Genomic DNA, 22,160 nt, shown 5'->3' on the forward strand with positions numbered 1-22,160 from the left:
GTTTCCCAAACAGAAAGCTCAAATACTGGACTGTCCAGTTCAAAACCGGACACCTGGCAACCCTAGTCCCATTGAAGCCAATGAGAGTTAAACACATGTCTGAAATTAAGCCCATTAAGAGGTGTGCTAAATAGGGATAGACTGCTGAACTGCAGCCTATAAGAATAAAATCAGTCAAGTGTCTTATAGGAGTTGCAGATGTTCTTCATAACTAATGTGGAATCATCCTGCCCAAAATTTATTGAGTTAAGATGATGTTGGTAAATAGTGCTGGAGGGAAGCAAGAGGTATTCGAAGATGATGTGTTCATTACTATGATGTCTCTTTTTTTTTTAAGATTGCCACTTGCAACAAACTAAGGAAATGGTTATTGCATTTGAAAGTTTTTCTCCATAAATAAATGTCACTTTAAAATACCTTAATAATTATGTTCGTATTGAGTTTCTGCAGGGATTTGAACGGCAACATTTACATATTTTATTTAATTCATTAACGTTCTCCTAGTGAGTTAAAATTATGATGTCCTGTTTAAATGGAGCGGCTTGCTTGTTGTAGAGAAGCTGACTTATTCAGGTTTGTACTAAAAGAACAGTGCCCAGCTCCTTGGAAGAGACAACTACACAATCATACCATGGTCTCTAAAAGTAACATCAGGTACAATGAGCAAAGTATAAAGTTTATTTGTAAATAATATTATTAAATCAGGTTAGAAACCAGGAACAGTAATGTAAAGGCAGAAGTTATCCCCTGGGTGGGCATGGGGCAAAAGACATAGTGCTATATATTCAGGACAGTGGCAGTGGTGTTTACGTATTTCTTCAGATTACATTAACAGTAACGATATTTAGTGCTTGTATTACAATGTTAACATTGTTTCAGTATTCAGCTGCTGGATTTAAAACTAGAACTTTCTACTCTCTCTTTTATTGAAACAACCTAGAATGCTTCTGAACAATCTAATCCGGTAGCTCAAGTAGCTTTACTGTTTTAATATGCACAATTTCAATTTTGAACAGTAATTCCTTGGCCCTATAGTTAGAATGTGGCTTGCCAGTGAGAAAAATACAAGGGAAATGGAGGATAAGAAGGTTGTATGGCAGTTTTTAAAGAGACATTGTGGTGGCAGTATGAGTACATATACCTTGCATTACATTTACCTTGTGTTTTCTCTTCTATTACAATTTTGTTCTGCAATTTCCATTTATTTCATTGATAAATGCACTGTTTACCAGAGATCTTGCTCCCAGCTGGTTTTGGTAAGATTTTTTCCTTGCTCTTATGTGATAAGAAGACAATGAGATGAAAAACGTCTCAGCTTTGCTTTATGTGTGTGAATCAGGCAGGATAGGCTCTGTTGACTCATCAGCATAAACCAGTACATTGTAGCTTCTTGACCCTAATTGGCATGCCCTGGCATCCTCCTGCAAGTTCCCCTTTACAATGGGAGGGAGGATACTTGCTATTTTCTCCTATCATGCTGGTTGTGGTGATGGTATCATCCAGTGCAATTTTTCAAAACTGCTTAAGACTGGGGAGTCAATAGAATCGGAACAGGAAAGTTAAAAAATAGAATGGGGACAAAAGGAGATTGCAGCAGGGATCTGAATACTTATGCCTATGGATCTCACTGACATCCGCATTGATCTGTTTGCAGCTTGGATGTACCAAACAGGGCCTCCAACATGGAAAGATAAAGGTGTTGTCTGTTGTGACAAGATCTCTGTACTTCAGGGACTCAGATCTAAAATACCCAGAAGGGGACTGGCCAACTGTCATTCTCCCATCTGATTGCTGTGGCTCCAAGTTTTCTTCTTTTCATCAACAATTTTAGGTGAAGATGATCATTTGCCACCATTTACCCAGTTTGGGTCAGCTAGACTTTTAATCATCCCCATAATTGGAGACCGTTTTGTGTAGTTTTAGTAATGCTACAGCATATTAACACCAAATCTTTAAATGTGTCTGTATCTTTCTTGCATTCCTATGGTAAACATTTGGAAATCTAGTCTGGAGTGTGTTCCTCTGAGCTACACTGATTTGTTGTATAGACCTAGCAACGCAGTGGCTAATATTAAAAAGTTAGAATGTAGTAACAGTCACCAAACTGAGTTTCTGAGTCATCACTGTTACCCCTCCCTCTTAAAATAGGAAATAAATATAAGCACTCTGTGACAATTTTTTGCAAGTGTTAACTTTTTAAAGAATATATTTGGATATTAGAGTAAAATACAGAATTCCTGGAATTGGACTCAGAATACCTGATCACAAAATTAGAAGTGATGGTCTGTCTCCTGCAGTTGATTAGTAGCATCTCCTACATAATCATCTGTTTCTCCTTTTGTTTTATGGTTACATATCAAAAGGGGCTACTGAATGGGTTTTAATAAGGAAGAGACATTTAAATTTGCAGTAGCCATTGCCCTTTGATTAACCACAAGAGCCAAAAGGGGAGGTAAGGAACAACAACAAATTGCAACAATAATATCTTCCCCAGAAAATGTGAATGATTAGTAAACAGAAGAATCTGGCATTTTGTTCTACAGTTCTCTGAAGTACTGTACAAAACTGTTTCCTCTTCTCTTTTTAAGCTTTCCAATATCTCTTGTTCAAGTTCAGATGTATCCATTTTATATAAAACCTACCATTGAATTATAAAATTAAAGTCAGCACCAGTTGCAGCAGTGAATGCAAAGATTGCATGCTACAAGAAGGCTTAGATACTCTGGGAAGGTGAGATATTAGATAGCTAGCATATACTTGCGTAATATTAAAACTGAATTTGACCTAAGGCCAAGTTTCTTGTCTGTGGATGAAGTATGAAAATGTGAGAACATAGGAAAAAAGTGTGTTAGAAAACAGAAGAAACAAAGCAGGCAATTACATTCTGGTGGTCTGATGCTGCATTATTTGTATACCCCAAATTCAAGTCTACAGCAAATTTAGGTGCACAGAGAAGGTGGCCTTACTTCTCTCTATTTTTCAAATTACTTTTCACATGTAGCTTTTTATCCTTCTGCTCTGCACTGCCATTGTATTGGATTTCACTCCAAGAACCTCTTGTATCCACTTTTAGTCTAGAGTATTGCAGTGTACATTATTGTCCAATTACCTTTTTCTATTTAACTTTTCAGAACTTAGAGATAAATTGGTATCCTTATCAAATGCTGTTCGTTCACAGGCTGAAGCTGACATGTCACCTCTGTCTCTGCACTTGTTACAATCATTCATTGGCTTACTCTCCTTAAATTGTCTACAATAAGGGTGGCTTTTTAATAGTAAATGTATACTGATTTAAACATATAGAGAAGGATTAAAGAACTGTGTTAATAATGAAAAAGCGTTTTTATAGTGGTTTTACAAGCCACCACTATCCTCATCAAAGATGCACAAAACAGCTAGAGTAAAGCCCCCAGGTCTGGCCATGAGACCTAATGTGCAAACTGAGGTTATGTCTAGACTGCAGGTTTCTTTCGGAAGAAGCTTTTCTGGAAGAGAACTTCCAAAAAAACTTCTTCCAAAGAGTGCGTCCACACTGCCAAAGCGTATCAAAAAAGAGATCAAAAAAGAGATCTCGCATTTAAGCTGTGATTACCATGGATGGAGTAGCCACCAGGGCACCTGTGCTTTTTCTCTTTCCTCTTCTTTCCCCCGTCCATTCAGAAAAAAGGCTTCTTCCTCATAGAAAGAGGATTACCAATGCCAGAAAAACCCCTCTGTTCTTTTGATTTTTTTTTCAAAAGAACGTGATTACGGTATGGACATAATTGAAGGTTTTTTTGGAAAAACGGCCATTTTTCCGGAAAAAAGCCCCTCTGTAGTGTAGACATACCCAGAGCAACGCATTGCAAAGCGTAAATACAAATGTGAAGTTCTTCTTAAGTATGTGAACTATGTGCATGTTTTTAATGAACTGAAGAAACTAAGGCCTAATTCTTTAGCATCTTGGTAAAGATTACACAAACTATTCAGCCTACATAAAAGAGGCAGGCAAAATGGCACAGGAAGCTTGGGAGGAGTCCTTCAGCAATCAGCAGCATGTACTGCCTCTTAGACCAGCACTTTTTTTAACTGGTTCCCTTTCTCTGGTGAAACTGTCAGTGCAAAAACTTTGCCATTATAGATGTAGCCTAATACCGTCTTAAAAATGCCGGAATAGAGAGTTAGTCACGCTAGGCATGTGGACTAGAAATCAAAGGGCTGTGCCATCTCTTTTCTTACTCTTCTATGTGAATGCCAGGGAAGCGGCTCTGTGCTCTTTTCCCAAGTCCCCACACATGAGTAGGCAGCATGCAGGTCTATAGTGACAGGTTAAATGCTACAAAATATAGAGACCATTTATGGTTCACACACAGTGTTGAAGGGTGACACTGTATTTAAAGAATAATATTGAAAGCTGCATACAAAGCTTTAGCCATGTGGTTCAGACTCTAATCAGTGAGAATTATAGATCCTACTTGACTGTTTGAAAATTCACCCGAGAGTTTCCTAAAGAAATTTTAACTTATGCTGCTAATTAAGCAACTTCTGGCATTAAATACTGCAACTCAGAAAACAGTGCCCATTTTTCTCAGCTCAGCAATCTGAATACTCACCTGGTGAGTCATTTGTGGCCATGTAAACAATCTGAAATTGAAAAAAACACTTTTTAATTAAAACTGACATTTCTAAGCCTATTGCTGATAATATCCTCCTTCATGACAACAGATATTATTTGTGCTAACAGTGTAATAGAAGCTCCGCACAAGAGATTGTAAAACTGTTTCCATAATGCTTTAATATCATGAAGAAGTGTTTATTGTATGAAAAAATGTACTCATTGGCTACACATTAAGGGTCAGCCCAACATCCAGTGAAGTCAATGGAAAGATTCCCATTGATGTCTCTGGTTATAGAACTGGATCTTTACTGCCTAGAGTCAGGTCCTTGTGTTCCTTATTGGCCTATAATGCTGGATTTATTATAAACTATTACACACCTCCTTAGGATGATGTCACAGGATCTATGCTCCCTTTTGAGTTCTGAGAGGAACCCTCCTGAACCAGTAACATCCTGTTTCAGCTTTGCCTAAAAGAGTCCAGTGGATGAGGTAAGGGTAAGAGATGGTCTTGGTGAAACTGTTAGGGGTTTACAAAGATATCTAATTTGCTGATTCCAGCTTTTAGGGCCTAAAGCTGACATTCTGTGAGCTGTGTGGCTTGGAGTCACCTCTCTCTTTCCCAGTCTGATGGATGAGGTTGGTGATTATAGTCCCTTTCTGAAAACCCAAAGAGTGGTTCATAGAGGAAACCATTATTAGCAAGCCTAACTAAGAGCAAGGCATGATGGGCAATAAAGTATATACAGTAGTCTTTTCATAAAATAGAGTGACCAAGAGACCATGCTGTTCTTACCGTCAGTCTTACTGTTCTTACCATCTAGAAGTGCATGTAAGGGGGAAAAACCCCAAAAACAAAGGATTATAGGGTTTGTTTTTAATTATTTTGATGTGGACAGCTGTCAAGTATTTTAAACAGTCAGACTGTGCCTCTTTCTTTCGTTGTAGGGTGCTGTAAAGGCTTTCCAGGGGATCTCCCTATTTAGATTGCAAATACATGCCTCTTTGACCTGCAACAGATGTGTCTATCTATGGCAGAATGTTGAGACAAGCAATTTAATTATCAATGTGTATTATTTAAAAATACAGTGTGTTATTTGTTTGTAATGAGAAAAGACAGGATCAGAGCAGGAAATAGACAAATGTGATATATAGAAATAACTGCTGTATGAATATTGATAGAAAATGAATTTTTATTTATTTTAGAAACACTGCATGAAAGGGGTTGAATGCAAAATCAATATAAGTGTAGTATGATTTTTTTCTGTAGTGAGTGTTCCTGATATGCATAGAGGTATATTAATATTAATATGTTATATCTACAGTAAGATGGTAGCATTTGAAAATCACTGCATCACTTTTTTCATTTATATCACAGTTAATTATAGTTGACAGATGTATTGGAGCATAAGCTTTCGTGGGCAAAGACCCACTTCGTCAGATGCATGTAGTGAAAATTTCCAGAGGCAGGTATAAATATGCAGGCAAGAATCAGGCTAGAAATAAGGAGGAAAATTAAATTAGGGAGGATGAGGCCCACTTCTAGCAGCTGATCTGGAGGTATGAACACCAAGGGTATGTCTACACTACAAAGTTAGTTCGAACTAACAGACGTTAGTTCGAACTAACTTTGATAGGCGCTACACTAGCGCTCCATTAGTTCGAACTTAATTCGAACTAACGGAGCGCTTAGTTCGAACTAGGTAAACCTCATTTTACGAGGATTAAGCCTAGTTCGACTAGCTAGTTCAAATTAAGGGCTGTGTAGACCCTTAATTTGAACTAGTGGGAGGCTAAGGCTTCCCAGGTTTCCTTGGTGGCCACTCTGGCCAACACCAGGGAAACTCTATTGCCCCCCTCCTGGCCCCGGAGCCCTTAAAGGGCCACGGGCTGGCTACACAGTTTGTGCCAGTTGCAAGGCTGCCAGCACCCGTGCCAGCAGACCCTGCACCTGCCACACCATGAGCTAGCCACCCGAGGACACCCAGCCCTCCACTGCTCCCCAGGACCAGCCTGGCGGCTCCCAGGAGCCTGCCCGGGGGCGCAAAAGGCGGGCGCCCGCTTGATCAAGTGCGGCGATCGTGGACCTCATCGACGTTTGGGGGAAGCCTCCAATGTCCACGATCTCCGCACTAGCCACAGGAACGCGGCCGTCTATGGCCGCATGGCTGCCACCCTGGCCGCCAGGGGCCACCAGCGCAGCCGGGAGCAGGTCCGGTGCAAAATTAAGGACCTGCGGCAGTCCTACTCCCGGGCCTGCCAGCCAGGGGCCGACCCGGAGGCCTGCCCCCACTTCCACGCTCTGGACCGCCTCCTGGGGGCTCATGCCGTCCCTGCCCCCCGGGACGTGATAGACCCCGGGGCAGAGGGCCCGCTCCAGGAGACGGAGGAGGAGGGCTCTGAGAGCCAGGAGCCTGCCGCCAGCCTGCCCAAGACCCGGGACCCCCGAGGCACCCCACAGAGCCGTTCACCTGTGTCGTCCGAGGCCGGGGAGGCGTCCACATGTGAGAACCATCGTGTTCCCCTTATGTGTTCGGGGGGCTGAGGCAAGAGGGAGCCTCGGGACCGTGCGCCTGGGCCTTGCCCACCAAGGAGCAGCAGCTGGGGATCCTTCAGGGGCCCTGGCCTTGCAGAGGGGAGCTGGGTTTCACACACCTGGGCCGCTGGGGTAATTGACCGTTGGTCTTGTTGCACCACAGCTGCAGCTGCAGCACCAGGGCCTGCAGGGTGCACTACACCGCCTGCAGCAGCTGCCCGTGCCCGAGCAAGCAGGAGAGCCAGGAAAGAGGAGGAGTACCAAAGGCGGCACCTCCGGTTCATGGACCACCAGCTCCGCACCCAGGACCACTGGGTCCAGAAGGACCTGAGGTTGCGCCGGAGGAGTCTGGAGGCCCTGGAGGAGCAGGGCCATGCCCTGCGAGGCCACCTCCAGAGCCTGCTCGACCGCTTCCCATTTCCTGCTCCCCCTGCTCCTCCTGCTCCCCCTCCTGCTCCCGCTCCTGCTTCCTCCACACCCCCTGTCCCTCCTGAGCCCCCTCCACAACCATTTCCCACCAACGCCCCCGGACCCGCAGTGTGGTGAGACGGGAGAGGCAGCCGGACTCCCACCACTGAGCTTTCCTTTCCCTTCCTCCCTTCCCTCCCCTTCCAGCTCCCTCGTCCCAGGTTTCCCCCTCCCCTCTCCTACCCTTCCCCCTTCCTCCCCCCACCCCACTTATGTTAAATAAACATATGTTTTTGTTTGAAAAACAGGTGTCTTTATTTTACAGTAGGTAGGGAGGGGAAAGGGGAAGGGGGGTAGGGTGGAAGAAGGCCCCAGTGGGGCATGCAGGGTGAGGTCAGTCCTCCTCCTCCACCAGGAAGCTCTCCCACAGGGCTTCCCGGATCCGGACGGCCCCCCGCTGGGCTTCCCGGATGGCGGCGGTGAGGGGCTGACCGTAGTGTCCAGCCATGCGGTCAGCCTCAGCCATCCAGGCTGGCAAGAAAGCCTCCCGCTTCCGCTCACACAAATTGTGGAGCACACAACATGCTGCCACCACGGGAGGGATGTTGTGCTCGGCCATGTCCAGACGGGTGAGGAGGCATTGAAAGCGGGCTTTCAGTCGCCTGAAGGCCCCCTCCACCACGATGCGGGCCCTGGTCAGCCTGGCATTGAAGGCCTGGCGGGAGGGATTGAGGTGCCCCGTGTAGGGCTTCATCAGCCACGGCTGCAGTGGTTAGGCGGCATCCCTCACCAGGCACATGGGCATGTCCACGTCCCCGACCCTGATGTGGCGGTCGGGGAAGAAGGTCCCGGCCTGCAGCCGCTGGCACATGGAGGAGTTGCGGTACACCCGGGCGTCGTGTGCTTTGCCGGACCAGCCCACATTAATGTCCGTGAACTGTCCCCGGTGGTCATACACGGCCTGCAGGATCACGGAGAAGTACCCCTTGCGGTTGACGTGCCAGGATGCCTGGTGTTCCGGGGCACGGATGGGGATGTGTGTCCCGTCGATGGCCCCCTCGCAGTTGGGGAAGCCGAGGGTGCCGAAGCCCCGTATGACGGCGTTCGGGTCGGTGAGGCGGACCACCCTGCGGAGCAGCACCCAGTTGATGGCCTTGACCACCTGCGGAGAGAGACACAGCAAAGCGCCAATCAGTGGGGCGCCCGGGTGGCTGGGAGCGTTCGTGCCCTGGCAGTGCCCCGCGCCCCACTCCCGGTAGCAACCCCCCTGGCGGTGTGTAGTACGGCCGGGACAGACCGACCCCTCCGGTGCGGGGCGCTTTCGCCTCCTCCTGCCCCCCCTTTGTCCCTGGGGCGGCCCATCCCCTCCTCGCAGCCCCTCTTCCCCCCAGCTCGGTGGCCGACGAGTGCCATACCTGCATGAGCACCGCTCCGACGGTGGATCTCCCCACGCCGAACTGGTTCCCGACGGATCGGTAGCTGTCCGGCGTGGAGAGCTTCCAGAGGGCAATGGCCACCCGCTTCTGGAGGGGGATGGCGGGCCTCATGCGAGTGTCCCTTCTGCGCAGGGCAGGGGCGAGCCACTCGCAGAGCTCCAGGAAGGTGTCCCTCCTCATCCTGAAGTTCTGGGTCCAGTGTCGGTCCTCCCAGCGCTCCAGGACGATGCGGTCCCACCAGTCGGTGCTGGTGTCCAGATGCCAGACGCGGTGGGGCACGCCGGTGCCGGGGCGCCGCCGTGGCTCCTCCACAGCCCCCAGGGCGGCCAAGCGGAGAGGCAGGGGGCTGACGTGCACCAGGTGGTGCCAGGCAGCCTCAAGCCATTGCTGGCAGGCTTGCAGCAGCAAGTCCAGAAAGTGCACCAGAAGGTGCAGGGCGAGCTGTGGCTCCATGTTGCCACCTGTGGCGGCCCCCCCGAAGGGAAGCACTGACACAGACGGGCACAGAGACCAACGCTTTGCTGTCCCCCGGCGAGGTTGGCAAGCAAGCAGGAAAAGCTGAGAACCGGCTGTCCAGAGGGGTCCCTTTAAGCTCGAGCCTCAGATAGCCTCAGACAGCAGCCACACAAAGCAACTACTGACCTGATGCCCTGCCAGAACCTGTTTCAGCCGCCCTTAAATGCCCCCCTGCGTCCAATCAGTGTGGACGCGCTAGTTCGAATTAGCAAAACGCTAATTCGAACTAGTTTTTAGTTCTAGATGCTCTAGTTCGAATTAGCTTAGTTCGAATTAACTAATTCGAACTAAGTTAGTTCGAATTAGCGCTGTAGTGTAGACGTACCCCAAGAGAGGAGAAACTGCTTTTGTAATTGGCTAGCCATTCACAGTCTTTGTTTAATCCTGAGCTGATGGTGTCAAATTTGCAGATGAACTGCAGCTTAGCACACACCAGGACACACCACACCATCCATTGTCTACAGCCAAGCACTGAGGTACAACCTCATTTGCTCCAACCTCTCAGACAGAGACCAACACCTACAAGATCTTCAACAAGCATTCTTGAAACTACAATACCCACACGAGGAAGTAAGGAAACATGTACCCAAAAGCCTCTTGCTGTGGGACAAGCCTAAAAAAGAAACCAACAGAACACCACTGGCCATCACCTACAGTCCTCAGCTAAAACCTCTCCAACGCATCATCAGGGATCTACAACCCATCCTGGACAATGATCCCTTGCTTTCACAGGCCTTGGGAGGCAGGCCAGTTCTCGCCCACAGACAACCCGCCAACCTGAAGCATGTTCTCACCAGCAACTATGCTCCAATACATCTGTTAGTCTATAAGGTGCTACAGGACTCCTTGTTGCTTTTTCAGATCCAGACTAACACAGCTACCCCTCTGATACTTAATTACAGTTATTATTTACTTTAGTTCTCATCCAATGGTTGGGGCTGTGACTTCAAAGATTAAGAGTAAAATGCTATGTTCATCTACCTTATAAGCTTTCACATGAGTACTTTTACTGTACTTTCTCCGGGCCTAGAATTTGACAAAAAAACAGCAAAATTTCACTGGAGAAATGCCACTGATTAAGTTGTTGAGTAAAAATACATGAGTAGAGACTGTTGTCACCCTGAAAGAAGGGTGACTATTGTCAATGGTATTTTTTTAAAAAGCGCTTTGTAGCTATAATGCATACTTGCCATTAACATAACACAAACAGAAATTATAGCTTCCTTGCATAAGAATTATCTGTGTCCTTTAATGTGTGTGTTGCAGCCTTCTAACTGGGGAGAATAGAGGAACTTCACCTTTCTCTAAAGTCAGTGGGAGCAGATGAATCTCAGTAATGGAAAATTGATCTGTTTCATTTCCTTATTTTCTTCCTTCCTCAGAAAAACCGTGTCAAACTTCATAATTATATTACAGTAGGCATTTTAATACAGAATAAACCTCTGGATTGTAAATCTTAGAGTCACATGAATTTAAAAAAACGGCTAAGTACAAGTTGAGTATATATGTGCACAAATGTTACCATGACATGCTAGTTCTTGGGCATAATCAAGATGGTTACATGCTATAGCTGGCTAGAAAATGGTAAGCATTTTCTACATAAAGTTTTGGAAAAGAAAGAAAATTTTCATGTATTTAAAAAAATTGGGGTTTTTTTTGCCAAAAATGATAGACTATAGTTTTATGTAAAGAACTTGTTTTTCTTTAAAATATCTAACAAAAATTGTATCAGTTCTATGAAATATTGATTAATTATGTTAAAAACAATCACCAAACATTGCATAAGTAAAGAATATGCAAGTTTGTTTTAAGATAAATATATTGAACATTTTATTGTTTTGGGGAGAATATTATTCTAAATTCATGGGAGAATGGTTGAATGAACTTGCTTCTTACATAATTTGATTTCCTGTTGCAAATTTCTGAAGTGGGAGTGGAGTTTAGCCAGTGTATCTACTTAATGCAAAATCTCTTTTAAGCCCTAGATCTATTTTCTTAACAAATGCTGTCTGTTAACATCTTGTAAGTTGTCTGCTACTTTCCAGAAACTGTCATGTTCTGCAAATGGAAGGTGTCAGGTCATTAGTCAAATGGGTGCTAACACTGCTCTAAAATCAAATTTATTTTGCTCTGGATATATTACCAAGATTTTAATAAAGTCTTAATAACATTGCTTATTTATCATTTCCCCTGCAGGTACATCTACATCCCAATGGGAGGATCCCATGGCGGTGTGTTTGGGATGTTGTTTTCCACCGCAGCCACTTTTTCTTTTGTAAGCTATTGGCATGGGGGCCATAACTACCTTTGGTTCTGGGCAGCACTTAACTGGCTTGGAGTAATTGCAGAAAATGGAGTCAGGAGGCTACTGTCTGTTTCACTTGTTCAAGAGTTAATTGTAAGTTGAATCCCTTTGCGCTTCATTTTCATTTTCAATTCTCAAGTTTGGAATTTTTTGAGAGGTAGATTAAACGTATTGCTTAATGAGGCTATCTCCTCAGCCAAAAAGGTCTCAGAGTTCAGAGCTCTTATGTCAGAATCCACGGTCTCCTTTAAGGACAAGGTATAGCTTTGGCCTCACTCCCCTTTCCTACTAAAGGTGGTTTCAGAATTGCACAGTAATCAGTCTGTTTTCCCACCTTTTATTCCCTGAAATCACACAAGCAAAAGGGAGCATTAGATGCACCTTGTCTTTCTATACTGAGAGCACAAGATAGCTCTTTAAATCTTTGCAGCTCTTTGTGGAAGTAACAGGCAGGAAGAAGGGCCTTCCTATTTCAGATCAGAGAATTGAGTCCAGTTCTGCCCCCACTCCCCGCCCTCCCACTATAGAAAGTACATGGACGCATTGGAGAGGGTTCAGCAGAGGGCAACCAGAATGAGAGGGTTGGAACACATGACCTACGAGAAGAGGCTGAGGGATTTGGGCTTATTTAGTCTGCAGAAGAGAAGAGTGAGGGGGGATTTGATAACAGGCTTCAACTTCCTGAAAGGAGGTTCCAGAGAGGATGGAGAGAGGCTGTTCTCAGTAGTGACAGATGGCAGAACAAGAAGCAATGGTCTCAAGTTGCAGTGGGGGAGGTCTAGGTTGGATATTAGGAAAAACTATTTCCCTAGGAGGGTGGTGAAGCACTGGAATAGGTTCCCTAGGGAGGGAGTGGAATCTCCATCCCTAGAGGTTTTTAAGGCTTGGCTTGACAAAGCCCTGGCTGGGATGATTTAGTTGGGATTGGTCCAGATTTGGGGAGGGGGCTGGACTTGATAGCCTCCTGAGGTCTCTTCCTGCCCAAGGATTCTATGAGTCTATGAATTTCATCTCAAATCACATTGTGCATTTACATGTGCTACAAGCAGGCCAGACATCCACCACCAGCAATAGTGATGTCCATCTGAAAGCGTAAGCTTCCTCAGCGGTGTCCGTGGCCCAGGTCCTGATACAAGACATCTGCAAAGTGGCAACATGGTTGTCAATATATATTTTTTTCATCACACTGTGCCATCGCCCAGCAAGCTAAAGGTGATGCTGGGTTTGATTGAGCTATATTGCAGTCAGCATGTCCATGAACTCTGATCTCACCTCCTATGGTACTACCTGGGAGTTACTTAATGTGCAATGGACATGTGCAAGGATTTGAAGAACTAACCTTGCTGTTCTCTGAGATGTGTTGCGCATTCCTGTTCCACAACCCACCCTTTGACCCCTTCTGTTGGAATTGACTAGCAAGAAAGAACTGAGGGAGTGTGGGGTTGTCTTGATCTCTTATACCAGTGACCAGCACATGGCACCAGGAGATGCTAGAGCTGAAGGAAAAATTTCCACAGACTGCACACAGTGAATGCACAGCTACCAGGAAATGGACACATCCAGCACATCTCAAAGAACAACAGTTGCAGAAAGATTAGTAACCGGTTTCCTTCCAGACTCATGGAGCAGGACCAGTACCCCTAGCTCAATATACAGATTTGTAGTGCAACAGAGCTGCACACCAGGCTAAAGATTGTATTTCAGTTGAAAGTCTGTTGATGCACAAACCAGAGCAGAATCCATCCCATTCTTCCAGAGAAAGGAATAACAGTTAGCCTGGTTGAAGCTAGATACATTCAGACTAGAAATAAGGTATAAAATGTTAACAGTGTGTAAAGGGGGGAGGGATAGCTCAGTGGTTTGAGCATTGGCCTGCTAAATTTACCAAGGGTGTTCTGGTGGCTTCTCCATTGTTGACAATTTTTAAGCCGAGAGTGGATGTTTTTCTAAAAGATCTGGGTCTATGGGTTATTTTTGGGAGGTTCTGGGGCATGTGTTATACAAGAGGCCAGACTAGGTGATCATAGTGATCTCTTCTGGCCTTAGAATCTGTGAATCCCTTATCCATGTTGGCTCTTAGGGGCTAATAGATGTGAAAAATGAAAGCTTATTTTTGTGACACACATAACTAGATGTTCTGAATAAAAACAGGGAACAAGGCAGGTCTGACTCATTTTTATACAGTCAGTTTACTGTTCCTAACCTTTCAACATAGTTTTATGGGAACTTTAAACTTTTATTTTATAAAAATCAAGTTAAAATTGCATTTAAAAATCATAGAATCCAAAGTTTGGGCACTATGTGAATATTTGTTGTGCATTTGCTGCAAAATGAACTGATACAGAGATAATACCAAGAGTTTATAAATCACCTCTATTGACATTTTCTCATGAGATTGTCTCACTTTTTCTTTGTATCTCTTATGCAAATAATCTGAAGTATTCTGAAGCCCGGCCATGGCATGTTGTTGATCTGCTAATTAAATATAGGCATAAGGAGATTCAGTTCCTATATTTCCTGACTACAAAAGTAGTCTCACTGGATTGAGAGTGAATGGGATACACTGAAATTAAAATATGGTCCATAACATGTTGTTTTCACAGCTCTGAATGAAATATGATGGTTTTGTTTGAGGTTTTTCTCCACCGTTTCTGCTTAAACTGACCAGAGTGCAATATTTGAGGAGCGTGAAAGTACATGAACAGAAACCACTTTGAAAGTTTGTTGAAACTAGTCTTAATAGTAAAAAGTTTGTTCTGAACTAGTCAGTTCTCTTTTCATTCCTTTTTATGCCAGTGCTGTGCTTTATGAATCCAGCTGGAGAATAGTTCCCCAATGGGACGACTGGTTTTTTTTCTGTTTTTTTTTTCTTTTTTTGATTCACTTAGAAATATTGATGTATATGAAGTTATCCAAAAGCATTTATGGACAAATACAAATGCCCTGAAAGGAGCTGCAGTGAAACTCCATAATATGCATCTGTTTATCAAAGTACTTAAATGTTAAACTGATTAAACAGGGATGGGTGGGGGGGCTGATCCAGCCCACTAGGCTGGAGCACCCCGCTGCCCACCGCAGCCAAGCTAGAGTGTCCCCTATCACAGACAGGGCTGCTCTGAATGGCCAGTCAGAGTAGCCCCTGCCTGCAGCTGCGGGGAAAGGTGAACCTGGCCAGACCCACCGGGGTAGGGGCAGATCCAGTCAGACAGCTTCCTATTTCAGATCAGAGAATTGGAGGAGGAGTAACAGTAGTTCGAATTAGGAGCTTTAATTCGAACTACCTAATCCGTGCCGCGTGTAGCCACGGGCAGGGAGTTCAAACTACGGGGCATTTAAAAATGGCGGCGCCCAGGAACATGCAAATAAAGCCCGGGATATTTAAATCCCGGGCTTCATTTGCAAGTTCGAATGCCTACATTAGCCACTCTAGTTCCAACTAGGGTGGCAGTGTAGACATACCCAGAGGGATTTCGGTTTGTTTAGTCTGCAGAAGAGAAGAGTGAGGGGGGCTTTTTGCTAGCAGCCTTCAACTTCCTGAAGGGAGATTCCAAAGAGGATGGAGAAAGGCTGTTCACAGTAGAGACAGATGGCAGAAGGAGCAGTGGTCTCTAGTTACAGTGGGGGAGGTCTAGGTTGGATATTAGGAAAAACTATTTCCTGAGGAGGGTGGTGAAGCACTGGAATGCATTACCTAGGGAGGTAGTGGAATCTCCATTCCTAGAGATGTTTAAATCTCGGCTTGACAAAGCCTTGGCTGTGTTTATTTAGTTGAGATTGGTCCTTCCTCGGGCAGGGGGCTGGACTTGATGACCTCCTGAAGTCTCTTCCAGCTCTATGGTTCTATGATTCTAGAAACCTAGTCCCAGTCTCATTTTTGGGCTTGATCGAAGTAATTGATGGTGCTCAACATCTACCAGAAGGTGCTTAGCATCTTGCAGAATTAAACCTTTAATACATACATGCCACATCAGTACATTAAAATATGTATTGGTAATTTCTGGCACATACTAAGCTTTGATGACCTTTATTATGCAGGAAATGTATCACTTTATTTGCTAGATATAAATTTTTCTGTCACTTACTATATGGGGTTAAGATGCTGTATCTAAACTTTTCCTATTTGAATAACAGAATTATCTGTGCACTTGCACATTTTCTTGAAACTTATTGGTTCTATTAAATGAAAACAATTTCCAATAATATTTTCTGCATTATTACATATCTTTTGTTTGGACTATAATCTATTTTTTTATTTAATTGTTTGTTTGTTTACATAAGCTATAGGTTTGGAAGGTTTATCCCCTTTCCGTGTCTCTGAGCAGATATACAAAGGCAGAATAATATACATAGTTTTAAATCATATAACTTGGACTTTCACTTATTGGGATCCCAGTGTTGTAATCTACTCAGACAAAAGCCTGTGTCATCTTCCAAAGATCAAATCATTTGGATTCTGCAGGACCAAATGCAGGAGTGCTGTCCAAGAGATGTGTCTCCTCTCTATCTAGGATGTACTCAGACCTTCAGATCTATGGGAGCATAAGGAAGAGTGCCCAGTAGGATTGCCAAGCCTCTGGTTTTTTACCAGAACAGCCAGTTGAAAAAGGACCCAGTGGCTCCAATTGGGTGCTGCCAATGGGGCTGTTAAAAGTCCAGTGGGAGTGCCTTCTGGTAGCAGCCGCCCAGTCCCTTCAGCCCCTAGGTGCAGGGAAATTCCATCTGTGCACGGCCCTCTGGCCTGCCGGCAACACTCCCACAGCTCCCATTGGTTCTGGTTCCTGGCTAGTGGGAGCGACAGAGCTGCCACTCAGGGGCCAGGTGCAGTGCGTAGAATACTGGCTCTACAGCTCCCACTGGACAGGGACCATGATCAATAGGAGCTGTGGGAGATTGTCTGTGGGTGCAAAAGCAGCACACTGTGCCAAGGGGACCTAGGGACCTGGCAACTGCTTCCTGGGAACCACAGTAAGGACCATCAGGATCTCATACCTCCTACCCATGCACCAATCAGCATCCTGCCCCCCTCCCAAACTGCCATTTAGAGCCTGTTGAATACCCCCTCTATACCCTAGAACTCTGTGCCACCCCTGAGTCCCCTCTGGCGTCTCGAACCCCTCATCCCCAGCGGAGCCTTCCCTCACACATACACTGCATCCCCCGACCCCTGTCCCATCCCTGATCTCCCTTCTGAACCATAAATCCTTCATCCCTGGTGTCAGCCGACGGTCAGGGCAATGTGTGTGTGTTTCCGAGAAAAGGTTTAACGTCCGTGTCTTTACTGCTAGGACCGGGGTCCCGTCGCAGAGGGTGGCCAGCAGGCCAACAGACGCCCCGTTATATAGGAAGAGCTTATTACACCTTAGATTTTAGCTGCTAGAACACAAAGTTCCTTCGCAGCGGGCAGCCCCAACGGATCTGTCACCTGGGAGTGACACAGATCCAAACGCCCAAGCTCTTCCTAAGCCTGTCCCTTTATGACCGGCTGAAGTTCTTTTAAATTGTGCTTGGTTCTATTACAGCAACTGAAGGAGTCAGGTTAAAGCTTAAACAGTTACAGGTTTATTAAAAGACTTATAAAAGCATATGGTTACAATGGCTATTGCTCTATTTCTTAAATGCTAGCAAATATATATATAGATCTTAAAAATGGTTACAGGAAAAAGGTAAAGATAGAAAATAGAAATAATGGTACCAAGTGACAGCTTAATCTTTAAAGAGCTCTAACACTATGTATATATATACTTAAGCAAAGGACCACATCCAGGTACAATTTTTACCCCTTTCTGTGCCTCTCGACTCCAGTGTGTCAGGCCAGGGCCGGTCTCTCAATTCCTAGGAAAGATGAATACGAGGTGGGCGTCCCCTCTGGAACCTCGGGAGATCAAACACCTAACCCAACCAGCAGATAGATGGTAGATTGACACTCAGAGAAAATGTGCTGCTGGACCCATCTTTATACCCCTGGGGGCCCGTATCCTCTTTCTTTTCTAAGAGGCCAAATTGTACTGGTCCGTTTTGTGGCGCCAGTTCTTACAAGCAAGTTTCAAGTTAATTTACACTTGCAAGAGAGGAAGATAGCTAAATTAGGAGTGCCGGATATTCTTTTATTGGGCAAGAGATTCCTCCTCCTACGGACGGCTGTGTGTTCGTATCAATATGGGTTTGAGTCAAGGACACTCCTTGGCAGCCTCTTGGTCAGCAATTGGCATATCTCTGTTTACAGCCATTCACGGTCACACAGCCTGGGCCTTCTGTTCTGTGTGCCCTGCATGCTCCAGGCAAGCAAAAATGGATGTTAGAAGGGGGGTTCCTGTCTGGCTACACCTGGTCCCACCCAGAGCCTGCACTCTTAGCCAGAACCCTCATCTCCAAAACCCTAACCCCCTGCACTGGCTCTGAGCCCTCTTCCACACCTATTCCCTCCTTTCTGACCACACCCAGAGTCTACTTCTCCAGCTGGGGTCCTCACAACCCCCTCTGATACTCCAATCCACTGCTCCAGCCCAGTGACAGTGAGTGAGGTTTGGGGAGAGTGAGCAACAGAGGGAAGGTGGACAGAATGAGCGGGGACATGGCCTTGGAAAAGGGGCGGAACAGGGTGGGACCCCAAGGTAGAGGTGCAGCAGCAGGCTAGGCAAGAGTGTTTGGTTTTTGTGCAGTTTGTGCATTAGTAATCTTAGTTGCCCCCTGAACAAAACTATCCCCATTGGCTCAGAAGGGGGGTAGACTCTCAGGTAGCCAGAAACCCATATAACTTATAAATCAATTAGAACTCTTTCAATTACCTCACAAGTGAACAGTAGCAGAGACCACTCGGTGTGCCCTGGACTGTGAATTATTGATAACTACTCTGTACAAACAGTTTTCCAACCAGGTAGACACGTACCAGATAGTAGCTCCATCTTGATTGCATTTCCCTAGTTTGTTTGTGAGAAGGTAATTCGAAACAGTATCAAGTTGCGGAGCCACATGCCACATGTACTGCCACGCAAGACTCAGGAGGCAACCCATACAATACTGGCTGACCACAGTCTACACCCTGACCAACTAGGGTTGTCTCAATTCCATCGAAGGTACTTACCTCCCTGCGGCCCCAAGTTGGTCCGAGGAGTCCTGTTTGAGAGCCTTTGACCCTCAGTATCTCTGATATCAGATGCCTCTATCCTTGGCTGGAAGTGTGGTCCCCAGAGGAGTTAACATTGCACATAAACATCCAGGAACTCAGAGCAGTTGCCTTGCTTGCAGAGTCTTCCTACCATCTCTCTAGTCAAGTGGTATGGCTACTCATGGACAACATAGTCTCAATGTTTTACATCATCCTGCAAAGGGGAGTATGCTCACTGCCACTCTGTCAGGAAACACTCCATTTGTGGCCCTTTTGCCTTGAGTATGACAACCACCTTGAGACACCGCACCTCTCTCAGGTGCGGAATGCACTGACGGATTTCCTCACAAGTCCTTCTCTCCCCACAAGTGGTCCCTCCATCCAGAAATCGTCCAAGTTCTCTTCCAAAGATGGGAAACTCACTGAGTGGAGCTGTTCACCACCAGACAGAACAGGAAGTGCTGCTCCCTACAGAGCCATAGGCAGGGACTGCCTCTTCACTTCCTGCCTTGTGCCTTGGAAAGAGGATCTGATGTATGCATTCCCACCAAGTCTGCTTGCCAGTGGGGTCCTATCAAGGGTAGAGACATCATGATTGCCCCCACGTGGTCTCACCAGCACTGGTTTGGGTTACCCATGGTACTGACAGTGGCCTCCCCATGGCTGCTGGCCAGACACCTGGGCCTTCTCATGTAAAACCACAGGCAGCTCCTGCATCCAAAACTTTCCTTCCTTCACCTCACAGCTTGGTACCTGTGTCACTCAGGTACAGCAAGTTCTCTTAGAAAACAGAAAACCCTCCACCAGAGCAACTTACCTGGAAAAGTGGAAGATATTCTCCTGCTGGGCAGAGGAGTGCGACATCTCCCCAACAAGGTTGTCTTTACGGTCCATCTTTGTAGGGAATAATTCCGGACACACTGGGTGCAGGGGGAAACAAGCAGAGGATTTATTGGTTCACACAGCTGGTGGAGTACCCATCAGGAGTTAACCTGGTGAGCACTGACTTAACCAAAGCATACATTAGATTATATAGGTAGCAGATGGATGGAGGGAAAATGATTTGATAGGTAAGGCAGCAGAAATGAGATATGCACATAAGCCAATAAACCACGAAAGTTACACAGTATCTCCACCCATTGCCAGTTAAACATGTTATCACTAATACAGGTAGTTATTCCTAACAAGCTAAATGAGCCAACATAAACAGGATGGAAGCCCCCAAAATGGACATGTTGATGTTAATTTGTTTTGCTGAAATTGTGATGACTATTGTGAGATGACTCCTTCCTTGTGTTGGCAGAGTCCTTGGGATCCAAGCTGATTAGTCTGAAATCACAGGAGACAGTAAGAAAAACCATGCAACCTGGCTGATACCAACCAGGCCTTATCAGAGTGAGGCCCTTTTGGAATGTAGTTGCCAGGGGAACCAGGGTCACAATAACTGCCAGTCTGTGTGCTAACCAGGCCTGGCCTAATGATTTTGGATTTGGGTACTCAGTTCTCAGCAAGATACCATGGACTGCCTCAGTTTACCCTACAATCCTCAACTATCTGCCAATGGTAAGCATCAAGGCCTTGCACTTTCTTTCCTTAAGGAGCACTTGGCAGCTCTATCAGCTTTCCACCAGGGCAAACTGGTGTTCTCACACATGTTCATCTGGTTCCTGAAAGAATTAGAAACTCTTCCCACCTATCCAGGACCCGATTCTGCACTGGGACTTTAACCTCATCCTTTTGAGGCTCACAGGGCCTCCCTTTGAGCCTTTGCTCCTTTTCACATCTGTCATGGAAGGTAGCTTTCCTTGTAGCCGTTACATAGGCAAGGCGAGTCTCTGAGATTAAAGCCTTCACTTCAGAACTCCTTATATGGTTTTCTACAAGAATATCCTGTGTTTCTGCCCTGTAAGTTTTACTTCCACATGAACCATGCTATCTTTCTACTGCTGTTCTGTCCAAAGCCGCACACAACCCATGAGGAGAGACAGTTATGCACTTTGGATGTCTGGCACACCCTAACAAACTACCTGAGCGCACCAAACCCTTCCACAGATCATCCAAGCTACTTATTGCAACAGCAAACGGGATGAAGGGCCTCCCTTTGTCCTTGCAGAGGATCTCCAATTGGAATACTACCTGCATCTGGACCTGCTATGAGCTGGCTTGAGCTGAGCTGCTGCTTATGGTAAAGACCCATTTGACCAGGTCTCAAGCATCCTCAGCAACCTTCCTAGTGCATGTCCCTATCCAGGACATCTGCAGGATTGCAACGTGGTCTTTGGTATACATGTTCATGACACACTACTCTATCAACCCTCTGACAAGAGATGATACTGGATTTGGCAGAGTTGTGTTGCAATTAATGCTTGGAGTCACTTATTGTGGAATGGACATGAGCAAGCACTCAAAGAAGAAAAGAGTTGGTCCCCTATGGATAATGCTGAAGGAAAAACTTCCAGCACCAGTGCACGTGGCGAGCATATACACATTCAATGGAATGTAAATAAACAACACATCTCGAAGACCAGTTATGGAAAAAAGTAACTATCTGATAACCTGTGCCCTTCCGTGTTATGTTCCCAACATGTATCTGGGTAATTGAAGTCCCCCATCATCACCAAGTCCTACCCTTTGGATGAGTTTGTTAGTTGTTTATAAAAAGCCTCCTCCTTCTCTTCCTGATTAGGTGGTCCATCTCAGCCTCAGTATGTCATAGTTGCATTTATTAACTAGCATTTTAAGTTCTTCCTGATTAATAGTATACAGACATCAAAGATACTGATTTGATTTCCCCCCAGTGTTTTACTTTCTCTCTCCCTTATCCCTGCTAGAATGGCCCATGCTCCCCCCAGATTCTGACTCTTCTCCTTGGTCTCCATATTTTTGACCAACCTGTGGGGTTTTGTCTCCTCCCATCAAACGTTGTTTAAAATCATCTCTAGGTTAGACAAGTCCATACACAAATAAACTCTTCCCTTTCCTTGATAGGTGATCCCATGTTTGCTTAGCAGTTCTTCTTCCCAGAACAATATCCCATGGTCAAGCAAGCCAAAGCCTTCCTGACAACACCATCTTTGCAGCCAGGCATTCACCTATACTTGACTGGAAGGTTTGAACAGAACACAGCCTGCACCCCCAATTTCTTCACCCCTTACTCCCCAGGTCCTGTTGTCACTTGTGATCTGCTCAGAGTCATACCACACAGTACCAGTAGTACTCTCCTCGCCGAGTAGCGTCGGAGTAGTCATCAGAATGCTGGA

General features: G+C 45.5%; 1 protein-coding gene across 8 annotated transcripts in view; it reads left to right on the plus strand.

Annotated features, from left to right (window-relative positions):
- The window catches only part of HHAT (hedgehog acyltransferase), a 369,064-nt gene that overhangs the window by 224,726 nt on the left and 122,178 nt on the right, over window positions 1–22,160 (plus strand). For all 8 annotated transcript variants that reach the window (XM_014580487.4, XM_075925124.2, XM_075925129.2 and 5 more), the window contains one exon: window positions 11,687–11,888. In XM_014580487.4, the coding sequence (XP_014435973.2) occupies window positions 11,687–11,888 (202 nt within the window). The remainder of the gene's footprint in view (window positions 1–11,686; window positions 11,889–22,160) is intronic.

This window comes from Pelodiscus sinensis, chromosome 3, assembly GCF_052426305.1.
Source record: "Pelodiscus sinensis isolate ZL-2025 chromosome 3, ASM5242630v1, whole genome shotgun sequence".
Taxonomy (NCBI): domain Eukaryota; kingdom Metazoa; phylum Chordata; order Testudines; family Trionychidae; genus Pelodiscus; species Pelodiscus sinensis.